Source organism: Physcomitrium patens, chromosome 1, assembly GCF_059467195.1.
Source record: "Physcomitrium patens ecotype Gransden chromosome 1, ASM5946719v1, whole genome shotgun sequence".
NCBI classification, from domain to species: domain Eukaryota; kingdom Viridiplantae; phylum Streptophyta; class Bryopsida; order Funariales; family Funariaceae; genus Physcomitrium; species Physcomitrium patens.
In genome coordinates this window covers 5,733,743-5,753,773 of record NC_143410.1, presented here as the reverse complement: position 1 = coordinate 5,753,773, position 20,031 = coordinate 5,733,743, and the positions used below count along the sequence as shown (strand labels likewise).

Below are 20,031 nucleotides of genomic sequence, written 5' to 3'. Positions count from 1 at the left end.
AAGCATGCATTGACGCACTTGTTCTTATTTAAGTATCCGTTTGCCTTTGGACTCCTAGAACGCAGCCACGTTTTCGTGAAGGCCCAATTTATCCATTCTCAGTTCATGGATGAGTTGGCTCAATCGAAAGAGTGGAAGAAACGAGGCATATTGTTTCATGAAGGCGGCTGGTTGAAGAAAAAGTCTTCAAGCCTGCTTCTCCATATTTATTTCTGTTTTGGCAGGGAAAATGAATATCCATTATAAGAAAGCCCAAGCCTCTGATTCCGGCAACATTCCTTGGGAGCCGCGTTTGAGGGACAATATTGAATCCAGGTCCCGATACCTCAATCTCAGTAGATAAGATCTGGTTTAGGACATAGGACGTGGGAGTGCGAGCCTTGGGGTTTTCTGCGGGGGCTGGACTTGCAGAGCTAGCACCGGGTGACAGTATTGCAGAGGCAGGTCGTTCTTCTTCTGCTGCTCTCTCCATCTTCTGTCCATGTCCGCTTGTAACCGTTGGCTCGCCCTGTTTCTCAACGGTAGACTGTCCCTCCGATTCTCTCCCTAGGGACGAGCTATCAAAACTGTCGCACTGCGAGGATTCTGATTGTGTTACCGTCGCTATCTACTCAGAACGACTAAAGTTCTTGTGAGTGGAGCCTCAATTTCGTCTGGTTCGAGTCGGTGCCTAATCTTCAAATTTGGTTGTGTAGTTGTTTTCGATTGCTGCTCCGTTATGATGACGGAGGCGTGGTGTACCTACCTGTGTGAGAGCCGTGTTTCGACATTTATCATGGAACTCGTAATGTAGTCGGCGCATGTTTGAGTTTGTGTGATGTCCAGTCGGAGCAGCTGTGGAAAGTTTGATCGAATCCTCCGCGACTAATCCGGTAAGTGCTCGGTGAGCTTCCACTTCGAGATTTCCTACACCGACGTCCATGTCGCGGGCAGTGAGCACGTTATTTAGGTGCTGGAGTGTTCTGTCCGTGATGGAATGCTAGCATTCTGGCGAATCGTGCTGAGTTCAATGTAGCGCGTGTCTGTCAATCCAGACTAGCGGTGTGGTGTGGTTGTTGGAGGCCGAAGGATGAACCTGACGATGTCACGCGCATGGGATGCGTCTTGCTTGGGAACGGTCCCGTTTTAGCTTTTGCACTTCAACGCTGTAATGAACGAAAGGTTGGCGGTTAAGTCGCTCCACAGATTGGAAGCTTCACACTGGAGATTGCATTTTTGTCTTCTTTAGACCCTTTTCATCTCTAGAAATGGATTTTATCAAGCCGCAGGAGGTGAAGTTAAGCTTTCGAAGAGTGTACTGTATAATGTATCCTGAGACGTTGTGATAGCTGTCTGTCAATATTTGTTAGTTTTTCGACGAAGAGTCCGAAATGTTGAAGGCACGACAATCTGTGACCGTTCTCTGGTAGTGCCAGCGTTGCTTACGCCATTTTGTATACTTGGTGTAAATTTGCAGGCGTTCACATGATAGAGTGTCTTATATATCGTGATGAGTACCTTGGTTTAGCCATCTGAAGTGGGAAGAGGTCCATGGACACCGGTGGGTCGCCCAGCCTGCCAATTTCGGCCGCGAAGGTGGAACGAACATGTGGCTAAGGTGGTGATGCTATCAGTGTAGCTGAAACAGGGGGGAGGCGGAGCACTGAAGTTAGGAAGTCCAAATGGTGAAAGATACGCCAAGTGTTCGCTCCTCCCTCAACTTCAAGAACAAGTCTCCATCGAAGGTTAAGGAGGCGACAATGTATAGCATTTCCCCTGCGCGCCCTCCTTTCTCGGCCGTCTCTGTACTGGCACGAGATAATTTGAGTGCTGCGAACTTACCGTCAGTTCAGCCTGCTTCTAACACTTCAGCGAAGTTGCATAGGCGCAGTCCGCAAGCGAAGACTAGGGGAGGCTCCTCTCAATACATTTCTTATCCGCATTTGGAAAATGTTGATTCTAACATCGGATGCTCTTCGTGCGCCACTAGTTGCTCTGATAAGTTGAGCCCTTCTCATGGCACTCCATTGAAGAATAGTTCGAAGAGAAGGTCAAACAGCACACGTCTGCATTCGAATTTAAGTGATTTTGAAAGCGTGCAGGGAGAGTGCGTTTCATACACTTCCTCAGATGTCAGATCAGTGACATCTAGTAGCGATGAAGAAGCCACAACTACTGACGATTCTGATCCTTCCCTGACATCCGGAAGCGAATCTGAGAATGCTTGCCGTCTGAGACAAGCATCAGTAAGAAGACAAGAAGGGCTCAGAAGAATGTCGCTTGGTCCCAAAATTGAGGCTGCTGTTACCAAGCTAGAGAAAACACCCTCTAAACCAATTAGACCAGTAAGGATCAATGGAGCCAATCTTGCGAGCCCAGCCAGCCTACGAGCTGGCGTGCAGAGAGCACTCCCATTGCAGCCGAACATGAAGGATTCTAGCCAAGGTCAATATCATTTTGACCTTCAAGTGGATCCTTCCTTTTGGGACGATCACAATGTCCAGGTTGTGATTAGGTGTCGACCTCCAAGTAGCAAGGAGTCTGTGAAGCAATGCTTCACTAGATGCGTGAAGCAAGATGGACCTCAAGCCATCACATGGCTGGGCCAGCCCGAGACTCGCTTCACCTTCGATCACGTCGCTGGTGAAAACATTTCACAGGTTAGGACTTAGCGAAGCTCGAGAATATCATGTCTCTTAGCATCGGCAGAAACAGCGTGCAATCAACATTTGGTTTCATGCTGATGAGGTATCCATTGACTTGTGCAGGAAAAAATATTCCAAGCGGTTGGGTTGCCCATCGTCGAGAATTGTATGGCTGGCTACAACAGCTGCATGTTTGCTTACGGCCAGGTGAATGATTCATTGCTTCCAGGTTGAACAGTTGAAATTATCCCTAGGCATATGCGTGGAACTATGTTTGCTTTGCACAAATGAGCTTGGCGGTTTCGGAAGGTTATAAGTCCGTTCGTCGAGATGATGTTTCAGGTCCCTACTCTTTTTAGAGCTTGCACATGCTCAACCTTCTTCACAGACTAAGTGAAAAATAATGTGGTACGGAAACTTATTAATTGAAGGGGGTTGAATATATTTGCCTGCCTTAGACTGGGAGCGGCAAGACCCATACAATGCTTGGAGACATTTGCGACCTCGACGACCGGCCTAATGAAGACCGGGGGATAACACCTCGCATCTTTGAATATTTGTTTTCAAGGATTCAGAAGGTGATAAGACTTGCGCATTCATCTCTGTGGGTTTTGAGTCCTCTCCATTCTTGCACTAACCACCATGTTAAGGTTGTAGAACCAGTCAAAGCTCAACAACGTGGGGTATTACTGATGGTGTCTCCACTGGGTTATACTTGGGCACCCTGCAGTATGTTAGCATCACTGAATAGATCTCTACGCCTTTCGAAAGGTCCAAGTAGGGGGCATGCCTGCATTACTGGTGAAATTGATATTGTAGTAGCTGATCTAATTTGGGAAAACGCAGGAAGGACTAGCCCGGCAATTGGAGCAGCTAAGATATGTTTGCAAGTGTTCTTTTCTGGAAATCTACAATGAGCAGATTACAGATCTCTTGGAGCCTTCCTCATCAAATCTTCAAGTATGTTCTTTCCCTTCCGTGAGTTTAACATGTTAGGTACCGTTGAATTTTGCACATGGTCAAGCTTAGCTGTATTGCTGTTTCGTGTTGTACCTAAATATGTTCTTTGCGGACGTGCTAAGCAGAATTTGCACTTAAATTTTGGCACATATTCCCACTAAAATTTCTAAATTGTGTAAGATCAGCTCGAATCTGTTTCTTTTTCCATAAGATCGTGTATCATTGTTGATCATTTGCACCTCAATTTTTCTGTGCGATTGATAGATACGAGAAGACTCAAAGAAAGGTGTATACGTGGAGAATCTCACAGAAACGGCCGTTAGTAGCGTTCAAGATGTAGTCTCGCTGCTCTTGAAGGGAGCTGCCAACAGGAAAGTTGCCTCTACCAACATGAACCGAGAAAGTAGTCGGTCGCACAGTGTGTTCACTTGCACTATCGAAAGCAGAGTAAGTGATTTGCACTAGCACATCAAATTCACTCAAATCGTTTGAACTCCATCAATGGAGCTCATGTGCATCAATTTCAGTTTTATTTCCGTGTGCAGGACCTCCTGAATTTTTGCATCGACTAACATGGCTACTTGCACTGGATCATTTATTCGCAGTGGGAAATCAATTCACTAACAAACATGCGCTTCGGACGCTTAAATTTGGTGGACCTTGCAGGATCGGAACGGTAATAAATCAACCTGTGTACCGCAGCCTTACTATTCCCCTTGGAAGCATGTTTAGCTTCTAATTAGAGCTCTTAAACCTATGAATGACGTAGAGAGCTCGTTGGCTGGAATTGCAGACAGAAATCTTCAGGGGCTGAGGGGGATCGTCTCAAGGAAGCTGCCAGCATCAACAAGTCACTTTCCACTCTAGGGTAGGCTCACATGGTCGAAAGTGCGATTCAGTTATCTCTTCAGTTGCCTCTTAGGTCGAACAATAATGCATTTATGTAAAATCTCAGTATCACGAAACGTGTGTTCTGCTGATGAGCATAGTGTTATGTTACAGGTTGGTGATAATGATTTTGGTGGACGTTGCAAATGGAAAGCCGCGCCATGTGCCTTATCGTGACTCGAAGCTCACGTTCCTTTTGCAGGTAGGACTTGTCCCAGAGTCATTGCTTTGTTTCTGTGTGAAGTTGAACATTGCCCTCAATCAAGTCGCACCATCGCTTGTACTGTCGTGCGATCTATTAACAGCCTAATCCGTACAGCTTGAGTACCCGATTTGGTTGCAGGACTCTCTCGGAGGGAATTCCAAAACTGCTATTATTGCAACAATCAGTCCTTCAATTTGGTATGTTACATCAATCAGTCCCTTGAATTTCAGCTTGCCTCCTATTTTTTGAGGTATTTATCAGATCTGCGCTTGAAATGTACAGTGGGGGTGAATGGCATCTCACTGATTACCACTTTTCTGTGGCAGCTGCTCAATGGAGACCTTAAGTACACTCAAATTTGCGCAACGCGCCAAATTTATCCAGAACAATGTATGTCGATAGCCCTTGTAATTCGCTTCACTGGAGAAAAAGTTATTTCAGTTAGTTAAGGTCTTGAGAAAGAAAGAATTAATAACTAGCTAATTTTGTGCAGGCTGTTGTCAATGAAGATGCATCCGATGAAGTGCTGGCGTTAAGGCGTGAGATTGTGCATCTTAAGGCAAGCCCGAGACGTCACTTTGATTTTTGTTATTATTTGAGATTGAAACAATATCATTATACGATCTCTCAAACACAGCATGAATGTTGGGATGACATTGTGGAACAGGAGGAAGTGGCAAGATTGCGCTGCCAGGCAATCTCAAGCATTAGGAAGGAATGCCGACGAGAAAGCAATGAGTTTTTTCGGATGTCAGTGACTGGCAGGGATCTGTTTGATGCAGCAGAGAAGGAGTGTTCCGATGAGGGGGCCGACCTGAAGTCGACTGAATTACTTGAGAAGATCAAGGCTCTCGAAGCAGTCTTGGCTGGAGCGTTAAGACGGGAGCATATGGCGGAGACTGTTACGAAAAACATGTCCGCGGAGATTGTTAAGGCCAACAAAGTGATTGAGGAGCAATTTATCGAATTGCAGAACTATAAGAATCTCTTGCGAATGCATGCTGAAGAACAAGCTCGCCTTCAATCAGCTGAAGGAAAAGAGCCTTTATCCGACCCAGGGATGCATGCAACATTTGCAGAAAAGCTGAAATTTGCGGAAAGGCTTGAGCAGTATCCTACTGTCACTAAATTAGAATTGGAGAACGTCCGGCTTAGAGAGCAATTGCACAGGTAGTTGTCCTTAAGGCGTATCTCGCTTCTTGCCCGAACTTGCGCAAGCCAAATTCTTGAAACCTTATACCTCGTGGCCTGGGCTTTGTAACATTTTGAAGCGTGTGTTATGCAGTTACCAAGTATTTTTCGATTCTGGAGAGAAGGAAACAATGTCTACAGAAATTCAAGGTTTACGAGACCAGGTACTAATGGTCTTCAGCTCGCTTACTTCGTCTGTATTAGGGCTTGTTTCATGACTTGAAATCTGAAGTACCTTGCGTGGCTTTGTCCTGCTGACTTGTGCTTAGATTCTGGAACTTCTCGATCGTAAATTCTCTGCGTCGCAAGGCTCGCCATCTAAGACGATTGCAAAGGTGTGTACTTGGATTCGAAACCATACCAGCTCTGTTAATGAATCTGTAACTTGTTTGATATTTTTTTTTGACACTTACGTTTATGTGATGCAGAATGAGAGTGACCGCAAGGAGCTCGAAACATGCCGCAATGACTTGACCAAATGCTTAGAGGCCAGTGCTCAACTGCAAAAGTAAGTAACAGTATTTTCTTCAAGAGTTCACCTCGTTTCACTTTTCTATTTTTAAGATCCCCCTAAGGGAACGTTAACCTTTCGGGACTTTGATTATTTTGTTTGATGTGATGTAGGCAAGTAGATGAGTTACAGGGACTGGTCAATCAGTTAACGGAGCAATGCGCCGGGATGGAAAAATTTAAGGAAGAAAATAAATTCTCACAGACTAGGTGGGAGCATGCCTCCTCTCAGCTCTACCACGATCTTCTGGAAGGGGAGCGGGTACTTACCGAGGTGGTACTAGAGATGGACGAAATCCTTGGTGAGGATTGGTTGCTGAAAAACATGCAAGAAAAATCTGTGCGCTGGTCAATTGAGTCGAGTAAGTCACTAAAGGACGTGGATGTTGAGCACGACTTCTTTAAAAGGGGAGATTCGTGTTCTACGGATGATATATTCGGAGAGAAAAGAAACTCTCGGAGGAAGAAGAGCTCTGGCTTCACTCCAAGAGTGTCAATCATGGCTGATGAGAGGCTGAAGCTGGAGGGCATTGTTTCCCGCCTTGAGAAAGAGATTGAGGAGCACAAGAAACGGCTTCTGGAAGCAGACCAAGCGCAGGGGGACTTGAGGAGGCTGCAGGGAGAAAATCTCCGGCTCAAGGAGGAAGTGGAAGCATTGACTAAGAATTTTGTAATTGCATCCGAACTCTTTCAAGACAATGTGGCTGACCTCAAGGGTGAGATACAAGAGCTTCGAATTATGTCGCAAAAGGAGTTGGATGAATTTCGGAGAGATAAGTGTGAATTCATGGAAGATATCGAAGCTTTGACTTTGAATTCATTGGGGTTCTTCGAAGATAATGCTGACTTGAAGGGTGAGGCCCAAGAGCTTCGACTTCAGTTGCAAGAACAGAATGAGGCATTAGAGCTCTCGCGAGCACTGACTGTTGCTCTCGAGGAAAATCTTCATAAAGCAGAACAGGATCAGAAAAAGCTGGAGATAGAGGAGAGAGATAAGCTTGAGTTGAAGGAGCTCGAGGATTTTGCTAAGAATTGCGTGAAGGCATCAGAACTCCTTACAGGTAGTGTGACAGACCTCAAGGGTGAGATTCAAGAGCTTCAGCTTAAGTTGCGAGAGGAGTTTGAAGAAGTTCAGAGAGAAAAGAGTGAACTGAAGGAAGAAATGGAAGCTATGGTTAAGAATTCATTGGAGTTTTTCAACGATAATGCCGACTTGAAGGGTGAGGTTCATGAGCTTAAACTCAACTTGCGGGAACAGAGTGAGGCATTAGAGCTGTCGCAAGCACTGACAGCTGAGCTTGAGAAAAATTTGACTGATTTAGAGCAGGTAAAATCGCACCAAGCGGAGATCCTGGAATTGAAAGTTCAGGAAGCATCTCGTATTCAGGAGGAATGTCTCAAATTCCAGAAGGAAACCGTGCGTCTGTCTCTGGAATCTGAAGACTTCAAGAAATTTTTTGAGCAAACAGAACAAGCTCTTGTGAGCATGACACAGATCAACCTCGAGCTCACAGAGGAAAACGCTCAATTTAAGTTTCAAGCTGGCAAGGCTGGGGTTCTACAAACTACTCTTGTGGCGAAGAATGTAGAGCTCGAGGCTGTGCTCAAAACGTGTCAGCAGGAGATTTCAGAATTGGAGACGGAGATAGAACGACTGGAGCTTTCACTTCATGAGGTGGAATGCCGCTATCAGGAGCTTGAAACTACCTCGAAGGCTGACGAAGAGGCTATCGCAGCGGTTGAGTTTGCAAAGCAGAAACTTGACAGTGAAGTGAAAATGGTGAGTTCGAAGTTGACATCAACCGATGCGGTGCAAGAAGAGCTTCGCATGACTGTGAGCTTGCTTCATGTAGAGCTTGAGAAAAAGATTCAGAGAATAGGAGAATTGGAACTTCAATTAGAGTCCAAGGCAGAACTTCTAGCTGCTTATGTTAAAGAGTTAAAGTTAAGCGCCGCTGACCTAGAATCTCACCAAATGCGGATATTCGAGCTTGAGGAATCTCTTGAAAAGAAATCCAAAGCCATGGAGTTGTTGGAGGAGGCACTGACGAGTGCTACAGCAACTTGTGACGCTGTGAGGAGTGAGAGGGATGAAGCTCGAGTTTTAGCGGATCAGCTGCAACTTGAAGTCGACTCAAGTGGCGTAGAACTTCAGGAGCTTCGAGACAGAGTTGTTCTTAATTCCTTCGAGCTGGAAATCTTTATGGATGTGATGGAATCGGTCAGTAGTAACTTTCAGATCAGGTCTCAGACTCTGTCACAGGAGCTAGAGCATGAGCGTGTTGCTTTGGGAGAATTGCAGCATCATCTCCTTTCTTTGACCACTACTCTGGAGACGAACCATGCCGCATTGTGTGAGTCCCGAATCAAAGAACAAAATTTACTGGCGGACCTCCTAAGGGTAAGGGAACAACTGTCCAGTACTGAATCGGACGTACGCGAAGTATGCGAAGTCAAAACTATCCTTGAAGGAGAGGTATTGACGATTTCTGAAGCCTTGAAGAACAAGAACCTTGAAAATGACGTTATCAAGGGGGAAATTGCTGCGGTTCAAGCGCAGGTTTTAAATTACCAACGCATCACTACAGCCAATGAACTGGTGAGCACTTTGCCAACGGCGGTCTGACTCCTCAACATCTCAAGAAAATTATTTGTTGCTCCGTAGGGTTCTTTGTCGTTTTGCACGCGTCTGTTCAAGCGCTAATTCTCTAATATTTACCTTGTTACAGAGATTTGGAACTGATGCCCAGGCGATCACACTGTTAAATGAGACGATAGAACATTTAAGAGTTCAGCTTCAGAGGAAAGAGGATCTTCTACTAGGGCTTGAATTTGACATAAGTCTTCTTCAGGAGCACGCTGCGGAAGACACCGACCTCAAACAAGGGCTTCTTGAAGCGAATATTCAAGTCGGTGAGCTTCAAGGGAAGGTGCAGATCCAATGGGAGGAGCTGAAGGAACTGGCCTTGGCAAAGAGTAACATCGGGGAGCAGTTTGCTCGCCTTTCTGCGGACATGGAGCTTAAGAAGGACCAATTGTCAAGATCTGAAATGCTTGCTGCACTTAAGACTGAAGAAAGTCGAGCACTAACCTGCGAAGTTTCTCAGCTGCAAACTAGTTTGAGTTCTTTGGTAGCCGAAGTGGCCGAGAAAAATGAGGCACTGGGCTCCCTTGATAAGGAGTTGGCACTCACGAGGCTTGCATTAACGCACATGTCAGCGGAATGCGATCACAAGAATGAGTCACTGATGTCAGTCCAAAGTGAATTGCTAAGTGTATCAGCTGAAAAGGATGACTTAAGAGCACAGTGCTCGATTTTAGTGGAACAGGTAGGGTCCTTACAAGGTAAAACAGCGCATCAAGTTGCTGAAATGGAAGATATGCAAGGAAAGCTTTCATTATTCACTACGACAGAGACTTGCTTGCAAGAACTGAAGTTGGAGATACAGACAATGTCTTCGCACTCTAAGTCACAAGAAGCTGCGTATAAAGTTGAGCTGGCTCAAAGTAACGAAAGGATTCAGCAACTGAACTTATGGCTTTCGAATGCAAGCGAAAGAGCATTTGAACTTACACAGGAGCATGGCAAATTGGAAGCTTATATCGCTGAGTTGCAGACAGTCAAAGATAGCTTAGATGCTCAGCTGGCTCAAAGAAATGAAGCGGAGAAGTCATCGCTATCTCAGGTTTCAACGCCTTCAGAGAGTACCAACTTGTTTCTTGCTGAAAAAGAGGCCATGAAATGCGAGATCGATGACCTTCAGAGAGTGAACTGTAGCTTGAAGACGGGTTTGGCATTGAGGGTTGATGCCATGGTTCCTCTAGAAAGTGAAATTATGGTGACAAGGAACCGTCTTGCACAGTTAGAAGAGAAAGTAGCTGATCAGGAGTCTACCATCTCCGCCTTACAGGAGAAGCGCCATGATATGGAGATAGAAATTGCTCTCAAATCTGATGCTGTGAATTTAGTGGCAGCTGAGCTATCAGCAGCGCAAACTGTGATCAGGTCCTTAGTCCGAGACCTGGAGGACACGAAACAGCAGGTTGCTGCTTTTGGTACAGAACAAGTCACTCTGGAGGCCAAAATTGTGCAGGAAGATAAAGCAATACGCTCAATGAACGTCGAATTGACTGCGGCGAATGAGGCAAATTCTTGTCTAGAGTCGCTTAGATTGAAGCTTGCGGAGGTTGAAGTTCAGAAAGGTGCAATTGAGAAAGAACTCCGTACTGCCAACAGGCGACTAATCGAATTGCAGGATAAGTTCCAGGAAACGGAGAGTTTAGCTGCTTTGAAAACTGATACTGCCAGCCCAGTGACAGCTGAGTTGTCAGCAGCACTAGCTGTGAACAGCTCACTTGCTCAAAATTTGAAGGACGCTAACCAGAGGATTGTGACTCTTTTCACTGAAAACGAATGTCTGGCTACTAAAATCCTGCAGAAAGACGACGAAATTACATCCGTTAAAACTGAGTTGTCGGCAGCGAGTAACGCCGTCATGTGTCTGGAGTCTCTTAGATTAAAACTTGCGGATTTGGAACTACAGAAGGATTCAGTTACACAGCAGCTTGCAGAAACTGAAGAATCAAATAATAGTCTGACTTTAGAGCTTGCCGAAAAAATCAAAGCACTAAGCTCATTACAGGATGAGTTTAAGATAGCGCTAGAATCCTCCACTGCCAGCCGCAAAGTAATCAAGACAATGGAATCCGAGATCAATGCGTTGCTGTTGGAGAGAGATTCTTGGCAGACAGAACTTAACCTTCAATTATCGACAGTAATCTCTTTGCAGAGCGAGTTGGTTGAGGCAAGATCATCTGCACAGTCGTCGAAGGATAGTATTGCTGCCTTAGAGTCGAAAGTTGAAGCATTACAGACCGAAAGGGACAGCATGAAAATCCAGATGACAGGGTTTAACTGTGAGTTCACAGAGGCTCTGAATAGCCTTCAGCTCGTGGAGAATGATCTATCTGAATCTAGAAGAGTTTTGGATTGGGTCTCAGCCGAAAATGCTGCTCTGCAGGCTCAGGTTGTGGGGCTGCAGTCCGAGAAAGGAACCTTTGAAGAAGAGCTCTCGTTCAAAATAGCATTGATTATGTCGCTCGAGGCAGAATTAGTAGCAACAAGCTCATCTTGTATGGATTTAAGGAAAGCGCTGAACTCATCCGAATCGCAAGTTGCTGACCTCCAGACCATGAAGGCTGCTTTGGAACTAAAGCTTGCTGAGAACAGGGCTTCTATCAGTTTACGTGAAAGTGAGTTATTGTCAACGAACACTGTGACGATCTCCAAGGTCCAGGAGAGCGATGAGCTTATAACCCAGGTAAAAGCTTGGCAACAAAAGTGCCGCGATCTGGAATCTCAATTGGACAGCTTTAAGGCACAGGTTAAGCAGCAAGATCTGCAATTGGCTTCATTGGAGGAACTATTAGCTCGTGAATCTGAAGCTCTTCGGTACATGACTGACTCAGCGAACCATGCCACACAAGAATGTGACTCTTTAAAATCAGAGGTAGATGGTTTGAAGGAAATACTCTGCACGAACGACACTGCATTAAAGGAACAGGAGGCAGCGTTCAAGACCCTTGAGGGGCACCTTAATTCTGTCGGGAATGAAACTGAGAAGCTCCGGGCTTTAGGGTATGAAAGAGATCAGGCCCTCGTAGAGATCCAGGCCCTGCATGGCGAGCTCAGAGCAGCCCAAGCACTTGTGGCCAGTCACAAAGCCTCTGCGCTCGAGGCACAGAAGGTAGCGGTTGAGAGTGTGTATCTCTCAGTGGTCTAATACCTGATCCTCTTGATTGCATTGTGTTTAATTAGAGACGTTTCATCAAATGTGGTAGTTGATTGTAAACGTGGTGGTTCTGGTGTTGGTGCAGTTTGCAGAAGCTAATATTCTACGTGCCAGTGGGAAGGAGGAAGAAGCCAGAACACTAAGAGTGTCTGTCTCAGCGCTCAAGAATCAGAAAGACACTTTGGAAAAACAGGTAAAGAATCTTTGGTTTGAACCCTCTGCACGTTGGTCAATGCACGCTTACCAGGTGTGTTTGTTACTTGATGGGTGAGATTTATTGAAATGCTGAGAGGCAATGGTTCGTATGCAGTTGGAGGCCACGAAGAATGAAGCTGACAGACTTCGGCTAGCTCGTGACGAATTTGAGATGGAACTCCAGGGCATGAAGAACCGGATGACAATGCTGCAAGCCGTGCACAGCACTGGTTCACGAAACTTCAAGGGATTCCAAGCTGCACAAGCTGCGAGCCTTGATTTACAAAAGTAACACATTATTTCCAGCATTTTTCTATCATGCGTCTCTCATAAAAGCTTCATTAAAATCTTCGTATCGTCCAAGAAGCTTCGAATCTGTCAAATGCTGCCTGTTCGTCGACTCACTAGTTTCATGTTGCTTTATTACTTCGTCAGGAGGCTGGAGGAAAAAGAGGCGGAAGTGTCTCAGATGTACAAACGAATGACTGCACTTCGCAGCCAGAACGAGGCTCAATCAAGTCGGTTAGAGGAAATGGAGGCAGAACTTACTCACGTGCACCAGGAGCTTGACGATCTGCAGTCTCAATGTGAAGGCAAAGATGCCCAGCTGAAAGCCTTAAATGAGCAGCTCAAGGAAGCTGAGACGCTTACTCAAGATGTGATGCGAGACCTTCACAATGTGAAACTGGATATCAGTAATTATGCTGTGAGTACTACAACCAGATCAAGTTCCTGACCGAAAGTTCTGAAGCTCATTCTTTTTACTTGCAAGTATTGAACAATTCTTTCGGCATGTATTTGCTTGTTTGCCTTTACCTTATTCGAAGGAGTTGTAAATTATTATGCAGTCGCTTGTAAGTCAACAGCAGCTGGAATTAATCTCTGAAAGAGCTCGGCATTCTGACAATGCCCGTGAAAAGGATGAAGAGCTCTCCAACTTACAAACGCAGCTGAATCAAGAGCGTCAGAAGTAAGTTTCATCTACTGAATCCTTGCCATTTAATCCTATATCCCTGTTCTATTGCTGTTACTATTATCATTATTATTATGATTATTATGGTTATTATCATCACTGTTGTTATCATGGTTATTATCATCATTATTATGGTTATTGGAAATAATTTATGGATTTCTTAAAATAGGACAAGATAATTTGGTCAAGCTAGTATGTTAGCAACCATTGCGACGCTTCATAAGATTTTATGATATCGATCTTACTGACAGAACCTCGTGTTGTTTCTATGGTAGTTGGATGGTGGAAATGAATCACAAGCAGGCTGAGATTGTCGTTGCTCGTGTACTATCCGAGAAAATGAGGCAAAAGAACAAGACACTCGCCGCCGAATACAAAAGACTTAAAGTTGATTATCAGGGGAAGAAGAAAAAGCTCAAATTCCTAGAGCAACAGCTCACGCAGCTTACTACCGAGACTCGGAGATTTTCTATGGGTACGGAGAGCGAGGCCGACTTTGATGAGGTGCAACAATTCAAGGCCCTCCTTGCTCAGGCTAATGATCATGAACGTGCACAGCGAAATTAACTAGATTCAAACAAGCCACCAACATTTTACCTGAAATGTTCTCTTCTCAAAATCCAAGGGATTGAGCTCAGGCGGATCACGTCATGTGCCTCTCTCTGCTCCGAAACTCCAATCAAGAACATTCTTTCGGTACATTATCCGATCCTTACACCGATCAATGCACACCTACTGTTTCCCTCTCCACTTTTTACATTGCAATGTTTGAACTGTGCTTACCATCCTACTAGCAATGGATTGCAGGAATTGTATAGAAAGTAGAAGATCGAGATCTTCATTTGTACAACACGGCTGTCTTACAATACAGCCGATTTATGAGTATAAAGCTCATGATACATCCTCTTGGACTGTACGATTAAATATGTAACAAATGTCTCAAGAAATTTCAGTCAGCTTCATTCCTCTTCCATTCTTGAAGTGTTACACCTCTCTGTACATAACCCTATTCTTCTAACTCTCTTCTAATTTGTGCTGTAAGATGGCGTTCTGGGAACTTCGTTCTACTTGATATCAGGCTTGGAATTAGAGGTATTCACTTAAAGTTAATTGCTGCTCTCCGTCAAGAAAGGAAAACTTTAGGTCGGGATTGTAGCTGAAGATATAACTATCTTAATTTTTGTAACTCTTATTTATTTGTAATTGTTCTCATGTGGCTGAGTATCCTTGCAAGCTTTGTCAGTAGTCAACGCATACTTAGTGTCACTGCTGCTACACCCCCCACGGTCACTGAGTTTAGGGCGTGCAAAGATGTCATTACCTCTCAATTCGTGTGCTTTGGCATCACTGACCGGATGCCGGCATGGTCTATGTGTGTTAGACCTGTCATCGCTTATTAAGTCCGCTTTGTAACCTACAAGATCTTGGATCTTTTTTCTGTGATTTTGTCGTCCATCATCAGGATCGTTTCCAGCAACGCAGTGCGGAATAATCCTACGCTCCTGCAAGAATTACGGATTCTTAGAGCCCTATCCCTTCACTCCCTCAAATGTTAATATGAAAAGATAAAAACATCTGTCGGGAGAAAACAGAAGTGGCGGTCTCATCTCGAGTTGAGGATCGTATTGAGAACTAAGTGAGACCTAAAGACTTCAGTGCTGCGGAGTACCGGTGGGGGAGAAAAGGCCGGAGAGAATCGAGGGGGGATGCCGAATAGGTTTGTGTGGCCAGCCAGCTCTCTAGCTTTCAAATCCGATACAAGAGATACAGGAAGCCCATCTCCCTGCATCTCATCTATCACACTGCCGTACAACATCCTCTGCCTTGCCCATGACGATTCCGACTTTGGTCCCGGCGGGTCCAGGTACTCTGGTCCTCCAAGCGTGAAATGGCTCGCCAATTTCTGCGGCTGAGGAGAATGATTACCGTCAACAGTTTAATGTGAGTCCAGTTGCGTCTGATAGCTTCGTACTTTCAAATGATCAATAATGTTAGTGAGACTTAGCCTACATGGCACTGACAATATCGCTATAGGTCACCGAAATTGTAATATGTTTCTGTAACTTCAATAAGATAGGGGAGTAAACGCAGGACGATTTCTCTTTATTGAACGAAAATAACGTACATTCCTCCGTATCTTATCAGGCGGAAGACGAATCTCTTCAGGCAGATAGGGGGGCATTGGGGGCGGTGGGGATGGCTGAGAAGGATTTAAGAAGGCCCCGAATATGTTGTGGCCTTGGAGCTCGCTAGTTTTGGAACATGAAGAGGGCCGCTGAAGACAATCGTAATCTCCTGACCCCAAGTCATGTCAGTTCTCATGTTGCATGGTAGAAGGTAAACAAAATTGAAGCAAGTTCCTTACACTCGGAAATTAAAATGTTCGCAACGACAACTTCAGACACAAGTTGTAAGTAGCATCATTCAAATTAACAGTCCGTGGACATGCATAGTGAGGAGTTGCAACCGCAGGACAACGACCAGTTATATCAGACCCTGCACCGCCACAGTCCTGCTTCATTGGAAACTGTCCTCGAAATACGTCGTTGCTCGACAACTCTCTCATTTTACATTCCGAGCTTGGCCTCCTGCATCAACTCAAGCACGGTCAGTACGCACTGCTTATCTACTGCTGGCCTCGGGGCAAGTTCAACTGAAGTAACGCAAGCTGCCGTTATAGAGGCGCCCCGATCGGTATTAAGATACCGTTTGATCTTCGATAGTATTTCATAAGGTCGAGAGCTCCCGAATAGTTTAAGATTGTCTCCTCCAGGCTGCAGGATAAGAAATTCCTATCAACAATAGAATCCGATTTATTGTTCCACATCTCGTAGAGCTATTTATCTTGTAATATTTTGCACAGGGGTACTCTCTATGCTCGGAACGTAGCAAAACCTAAAATTTACATGTTCTCAATCAACACAAATTTTCTCCCGCTAAAGATCTCTGAATGGCCCAGCGCAGCTTTGGTGAATTCGCTTTAACGATCCAAAGATAGCGAATATCATGCAGTACCTGGTGATGGTGATGGTGATGGTGTCTTAGACACCTGCATTCTGGACGGGGATTGGCAGGCTTCAATCACCGATTGACATGGTGGTTACATACGGTGAATTATAACTGGCAATGATTGGTTGTGCCTGTGTCGAAAATGTCTACCTTCACAAAGTTTTTGTGACCACGTTGTTCGATAACCTGGTCACTCGGACAACTTGAATCTCCATCACAAGAAGCTAGCCCTATGTCGCTCTCCATCTCCTGTGGCGTACGACAACTGTGCCCGTGACAACACTTGTCTGGAAGTCTGGTGTTGCCCCTCTTGTTCCATGTTGATGAAGCAGAACAATCCTTGTGTTCAATGTTTTTGATTTTCTGCATCGCCAGGAACAGAGTAGGAGTTTATACTTCGCCGATGTCCTATTCACTTTTCCATACCAACCAGACCGTATCAAAAGATATTCTTTCGCAACTCATCTTCCCACATTTTAAATAGCGATTGAAATGACGGCGACGTTTTACTCTGGGTTCAATTCATCACATTTCCCAAAGCTCGAGAAAGAGTAAAGCAGGAGTAGAGTAAATCAGAGAGTAGATTCCAATGATCCCTTCTCAATGCTACTGTGGTGCGGTTAGATACCTCCACACCAACCACCTTCTTAAGTTATCTCAAACCTTCGCAACGGTACTCGAAACCCAATATCTCAGTCAAAAGATTAGTCACAGCCACATTGACCGACACTAACGACGCTTAACTCAAGGAGCTTTACAACTAAGCTCTGATAACCGATTACCGTAACCCTACAATGCAAACTGATTGTACACGCTCCAGCTGCCAATTCCCACAACTTATTCGCGCGCAATGTAAACAACAAACTCTGTCGGACGGTAATTCATTACCCTATTGTATGAGTGCTGATGAATACCCACGTGTCCGTTACGTAAAGATTGTACGCAAAACAGATTATCGTTTAAGATTCTCGAAAACACTGGCACACACTTCGCCAATACATTCGCAAGAATAGAGCGATGGTCCACAAACTGGCCACAACCCAGAAATTGGGACAGTGGGATTCGGTGATGCTCCAAAATAGGATCAGAATCGCCAAATATGAAGAGACTAGAAGTGCCCAGTGCTACCCACTGCCACCTGCCCTCACAGTGTTCAAAACGACAATTAATTATTGATATCCTCGGTGGGAACTCTTGAGCACGGCTTGCATCACCACTTCACATCTCGGGAGGCGCAATCATCATCCCACGATCACAAGCGTGGAATCCGAACTCCAAATCCATTCCAGAGTGACCCAACTCCGTCTTCATCCCTTCCGGCTCCCATTTCCAATCCAACTCACGCTATCTCACAGCCACCGCGCAGCCGTGGGTTGAACTCGAAAAAGGCCTCCGAAATAGGTTTTGGTAATGAGATGCGAGTCTTTCGATATGCGAAGATAGGAGAGAACGAGAAAAGCGTGAGGAGTGAGCGCTGGTAGGAGTATGGTGGAGGAGCGGAGGATTGGAGTTGTGGCTGCGGGAAAGAGCTAGGGCAGAAAAGTTGGGTGGTGTCAGCGATGGCGGGGAGGGAGGGAGAGAGTAAGAAGAGTAGGAAGGCGAGTGCGCAGAGCTGGGACAGTTGCGAGAGTAGCGATGTGTCGGAGTCGGAGGACGAGAGGAGCGAGGAGTATTGCGAAGGGGGCTACCACCCTATCCGCATTGGCGATTGCTTCGACCATGGCCGTTACGTTGTGCACCGCAAGCTCGGATGGGGCCATTTCTCCACCGTCTGGCTCGCCTGGGATTCCGACTCGAAGCAGTATGTCGCTCTGAAGGTGCAGAAGAGCGCGCAACATTACACGGAAGCGGCCATGGACGAGATCACAATTTTGAAGCAGGTTGCGGAGGGCGACTGGAACGGTCGAGGGGGCGTCGTAAAGCTATTGGATCACTTCAAGCATGGGGGACCAAATGGAACCCACGTGTGCATGGTTTTTGAGTATTTGGGGGACAATCTGTTGACGCTCATCAAAGCTTATAATTACAGGGGTATTCCGCTACCGATGGTGAAGAAACTTGCGAAGGGGATTCTGATTGGGCTCGACTACTTGCACCGCAAGCTCTCGATCATTCACACTGATTTGAAGCCAGAAAACATCCTGCTTCTCGCTCCTTTGGATCCCACCCAGGACCCTCGGAACTCCGATTACGTGCCCGTGGATTTACCCGCTTCGCCACTGCCATCTTCCAGCTTGGGGAGCTCCCCGAACCTCTCCAAGAATCAGAAGAAAAAAGTGAAACGAAAGGCAAAAAAAGCAAGTGGTAGTAGCAATGATAGGGATAGACAAAACGTTGATACATCTCCATGTCTGCGTGTGTCCGAGGTGAGCTACGAAGAACCCAGAAATGATGGGATTGTAGAAGAAACAGACAAACTGCTAAAAGATGAGAACGGCGAAGGCGTTTGTGAGGAGCAATCCACTGTGAGTGAGGTACCCAAGAGTGAGCACAGGTCGGCTCTTCCAGTAGATTTGGAGAATCTCGATTTGCGATGCAAGCTAGTTGATCTTGGAAATGCGTGCTGGACCTACAAGCAATTCACCGCAGATATTCAGACTCGCCAGTACCGCTGTCCCGAGGTCCTTTTGGGGTCAAGATACTCAACTCCAGCAGATATGTGGTCGTTCGCGTGCATAATTTTCGAGCTCGCCACAGGTGATGTACTCTTCGATCCACAGAGTGGAGAGGACTGCGACAGAGATGAGGATCATTTGGCGCTGATGATGGAATTGCTGGGCCGCATGCCTCGCAAGGTCGCTTTATCAGGAAAATACTCCAAAGACTTCTTTAATCGACACGGAGATTTACGCCACGTTCGGAAATTACGGTACTGGCCTCTGGATAAAGTGTTGATGGAGAAGTACGAATTTGATGAGGAAGACGCAGTGCAGTTTGCTAAATTTTTAGTGCCGCTACTGGATTTTGTACCGGAGAAGCGGCCCACGGCAGCGCAGTGCCTGAAGCAACCCTGGCTTGCGTCAGTTACCCCTTCGGCTGAGGAGGAGATGAGGAAAGCTGGCGACACTGTGCAGGCAGGGCTTCGCAATCTTGCAATAACTTGTGGTGGGATCGCAGAGACCACCTCTGATGCCACTAAATTGAAGACCACCTCTGATACCACTAAATTGAAGAAGGTTGTGCGTAGCGAAGGCAGTGGGAAATGAGGGTTGCCATTTCACGTATGAACCAGTTTACTGGTTTAGGGTTTCATTCTGAAAGGTATCTTCAAGTCGTTGCGCGTGAGTGCCATATTGAAGCATAGCTCTTTAAAACAAAGCATTTTGTATTGTGATCGTTGTGGTTGATTTTTCACTGCTGCAAGGAATAGCTATGCTGCGGGGACCTTTGATTAAGCGCCTACAAGCGCGAGTTGTGCGTTGCCTATTGGCTGTGTAGTCGGAAAACGTTCCGAACGAGCAAACTGTGCTCATATATTAGATGTACGTTAGGCTAACCTCAGTTTCCCAGCAAGATTTGGTTCTAAGATCTTGTTCTGGATCCCTCTGCAGAGCTCTGCAAGGATTGTTGACAAAGTTCCGTTAACAATTTTAAAGGATGAATCTAAAATGATTTTGCTTGCCTAGAAGGCAGATGACTCACACTAACGTTGTTCGGTTCCAGTGGAAGTGTTGATAAGATACA

At 45.7% G+C, this 20,031-nt stretch overlaps 2 protein-coding genes and 1 pseudogene across 11 annotated transcripts; 2 read left to right on the top strand and 1 right to left on the bottom strand.

Annotated features, from left to right (window-relative positions):
* Nucleotides 1-410: 410 nt before the first annotated feature.
* LOC112290837 (uncharacterized) lies at nucleotides 411-16,279 on the top strand. 9 transcript variants are annotated; one of them, XR_016501870.1, is made up of 26 exons: nucleotides 411-872; nucleotides 1,457-2,639; nucleotides 2,748-2,831; nucleotides 3,083-3,202; nucleotides 3,471-3,584; nucleotides 3,849-4,031; nucleotides 4,190-4,260; nucleotides 4,378-4,452; nucleotides 4,587-4,674; nucleotides 4,816-4,874; nucleotides 5,004-5,067; nucleotides 5,171-5,236; nucleotides 5,315-5,847; nucleotides 5,963-6,032; nucleotides 6,138-6,203; nucleotides 6,297-6,376; nucleotides 6,493-8,977; nucleotides 9,108-12,125; nucleotides 12,256-12,363; nucleotides 12,481-12,653; nucleotides 12,801-13,071; nucleotides 13,214-13,335; nucleotides 13,614-14,034; nucleotides 14,381-14,430; nucleotides 14,801-15,279; nucleotides 15,484-16,279. XR_016501870.1 is itself a non-coding variant. In XM_090248427.1 (24 exons), the coding sequence occupies exons 3-24, from the start codon at nucleotides 1,662-1,664 to the stop codon at nucleotides 13,903-13,905; spliced, it is 9,120 nt and encodes a 3,039-aa protein (XP_090104553.1). In that variant the 5' UTR covers nucleotides 411-872; nucleotides 1,035-1,161; nucleotides 1,457-1,661; the 3' UTR covers nucleotides 13,906-14,311. The 9 variants fall into 9 exon arrangements, 5 of the variants coding, with proteins under 5 accessions (XP_090104553.1, XP_090104559.1, XP_090104565.1 ...); XR_016501871.1 differs by lacking the exon at nucleotides 14,381-14,430; XR_016501869.1 differs by having other exon boundaries at nucleotides 14,381-15,279.
* On the bottom strand, nucleotides 14,103-17,658 carry LOC112290894 (uncharacterized). Its single transcript, XM_090250739.1, has 9 exons — nucleotides 17,570-17,658; nucleotides 17,336-17,485; nucleotides 17,141-17,213; nucleotides 16,498-16,710; nucleotides 16,045-16,112; nucleotides 15,820-15,926; nucleotides 15,464-15,633; nucleotides 15,008-15,247; nucleotides 14,103-14,840 (listed from the first exon to the last, which is right to left on the bottom strand). Exons 1-9 carry the CDS (start codon nucleotides 17,656-17,658, stop codon nucleotides 14,532-14,534), a joined length of 1,419 nt encoding a protein of 472 aa, XP_090106865.1. The 3' UTR covers nucleotides 14,103-14,531.
* On the top strand, nucleotides 17,284-19,990 carry LOC112290885 (uncharacterized; annotated as a pseudogene). Its single transcript, XR_016501874.1, has one exon. The product of XR_016501874.1 is annotated as an uncharacterized LOC112290885 (transcript).
* Nucleotides 19,991-20,031: the final 41 nt, after the last annotated feature.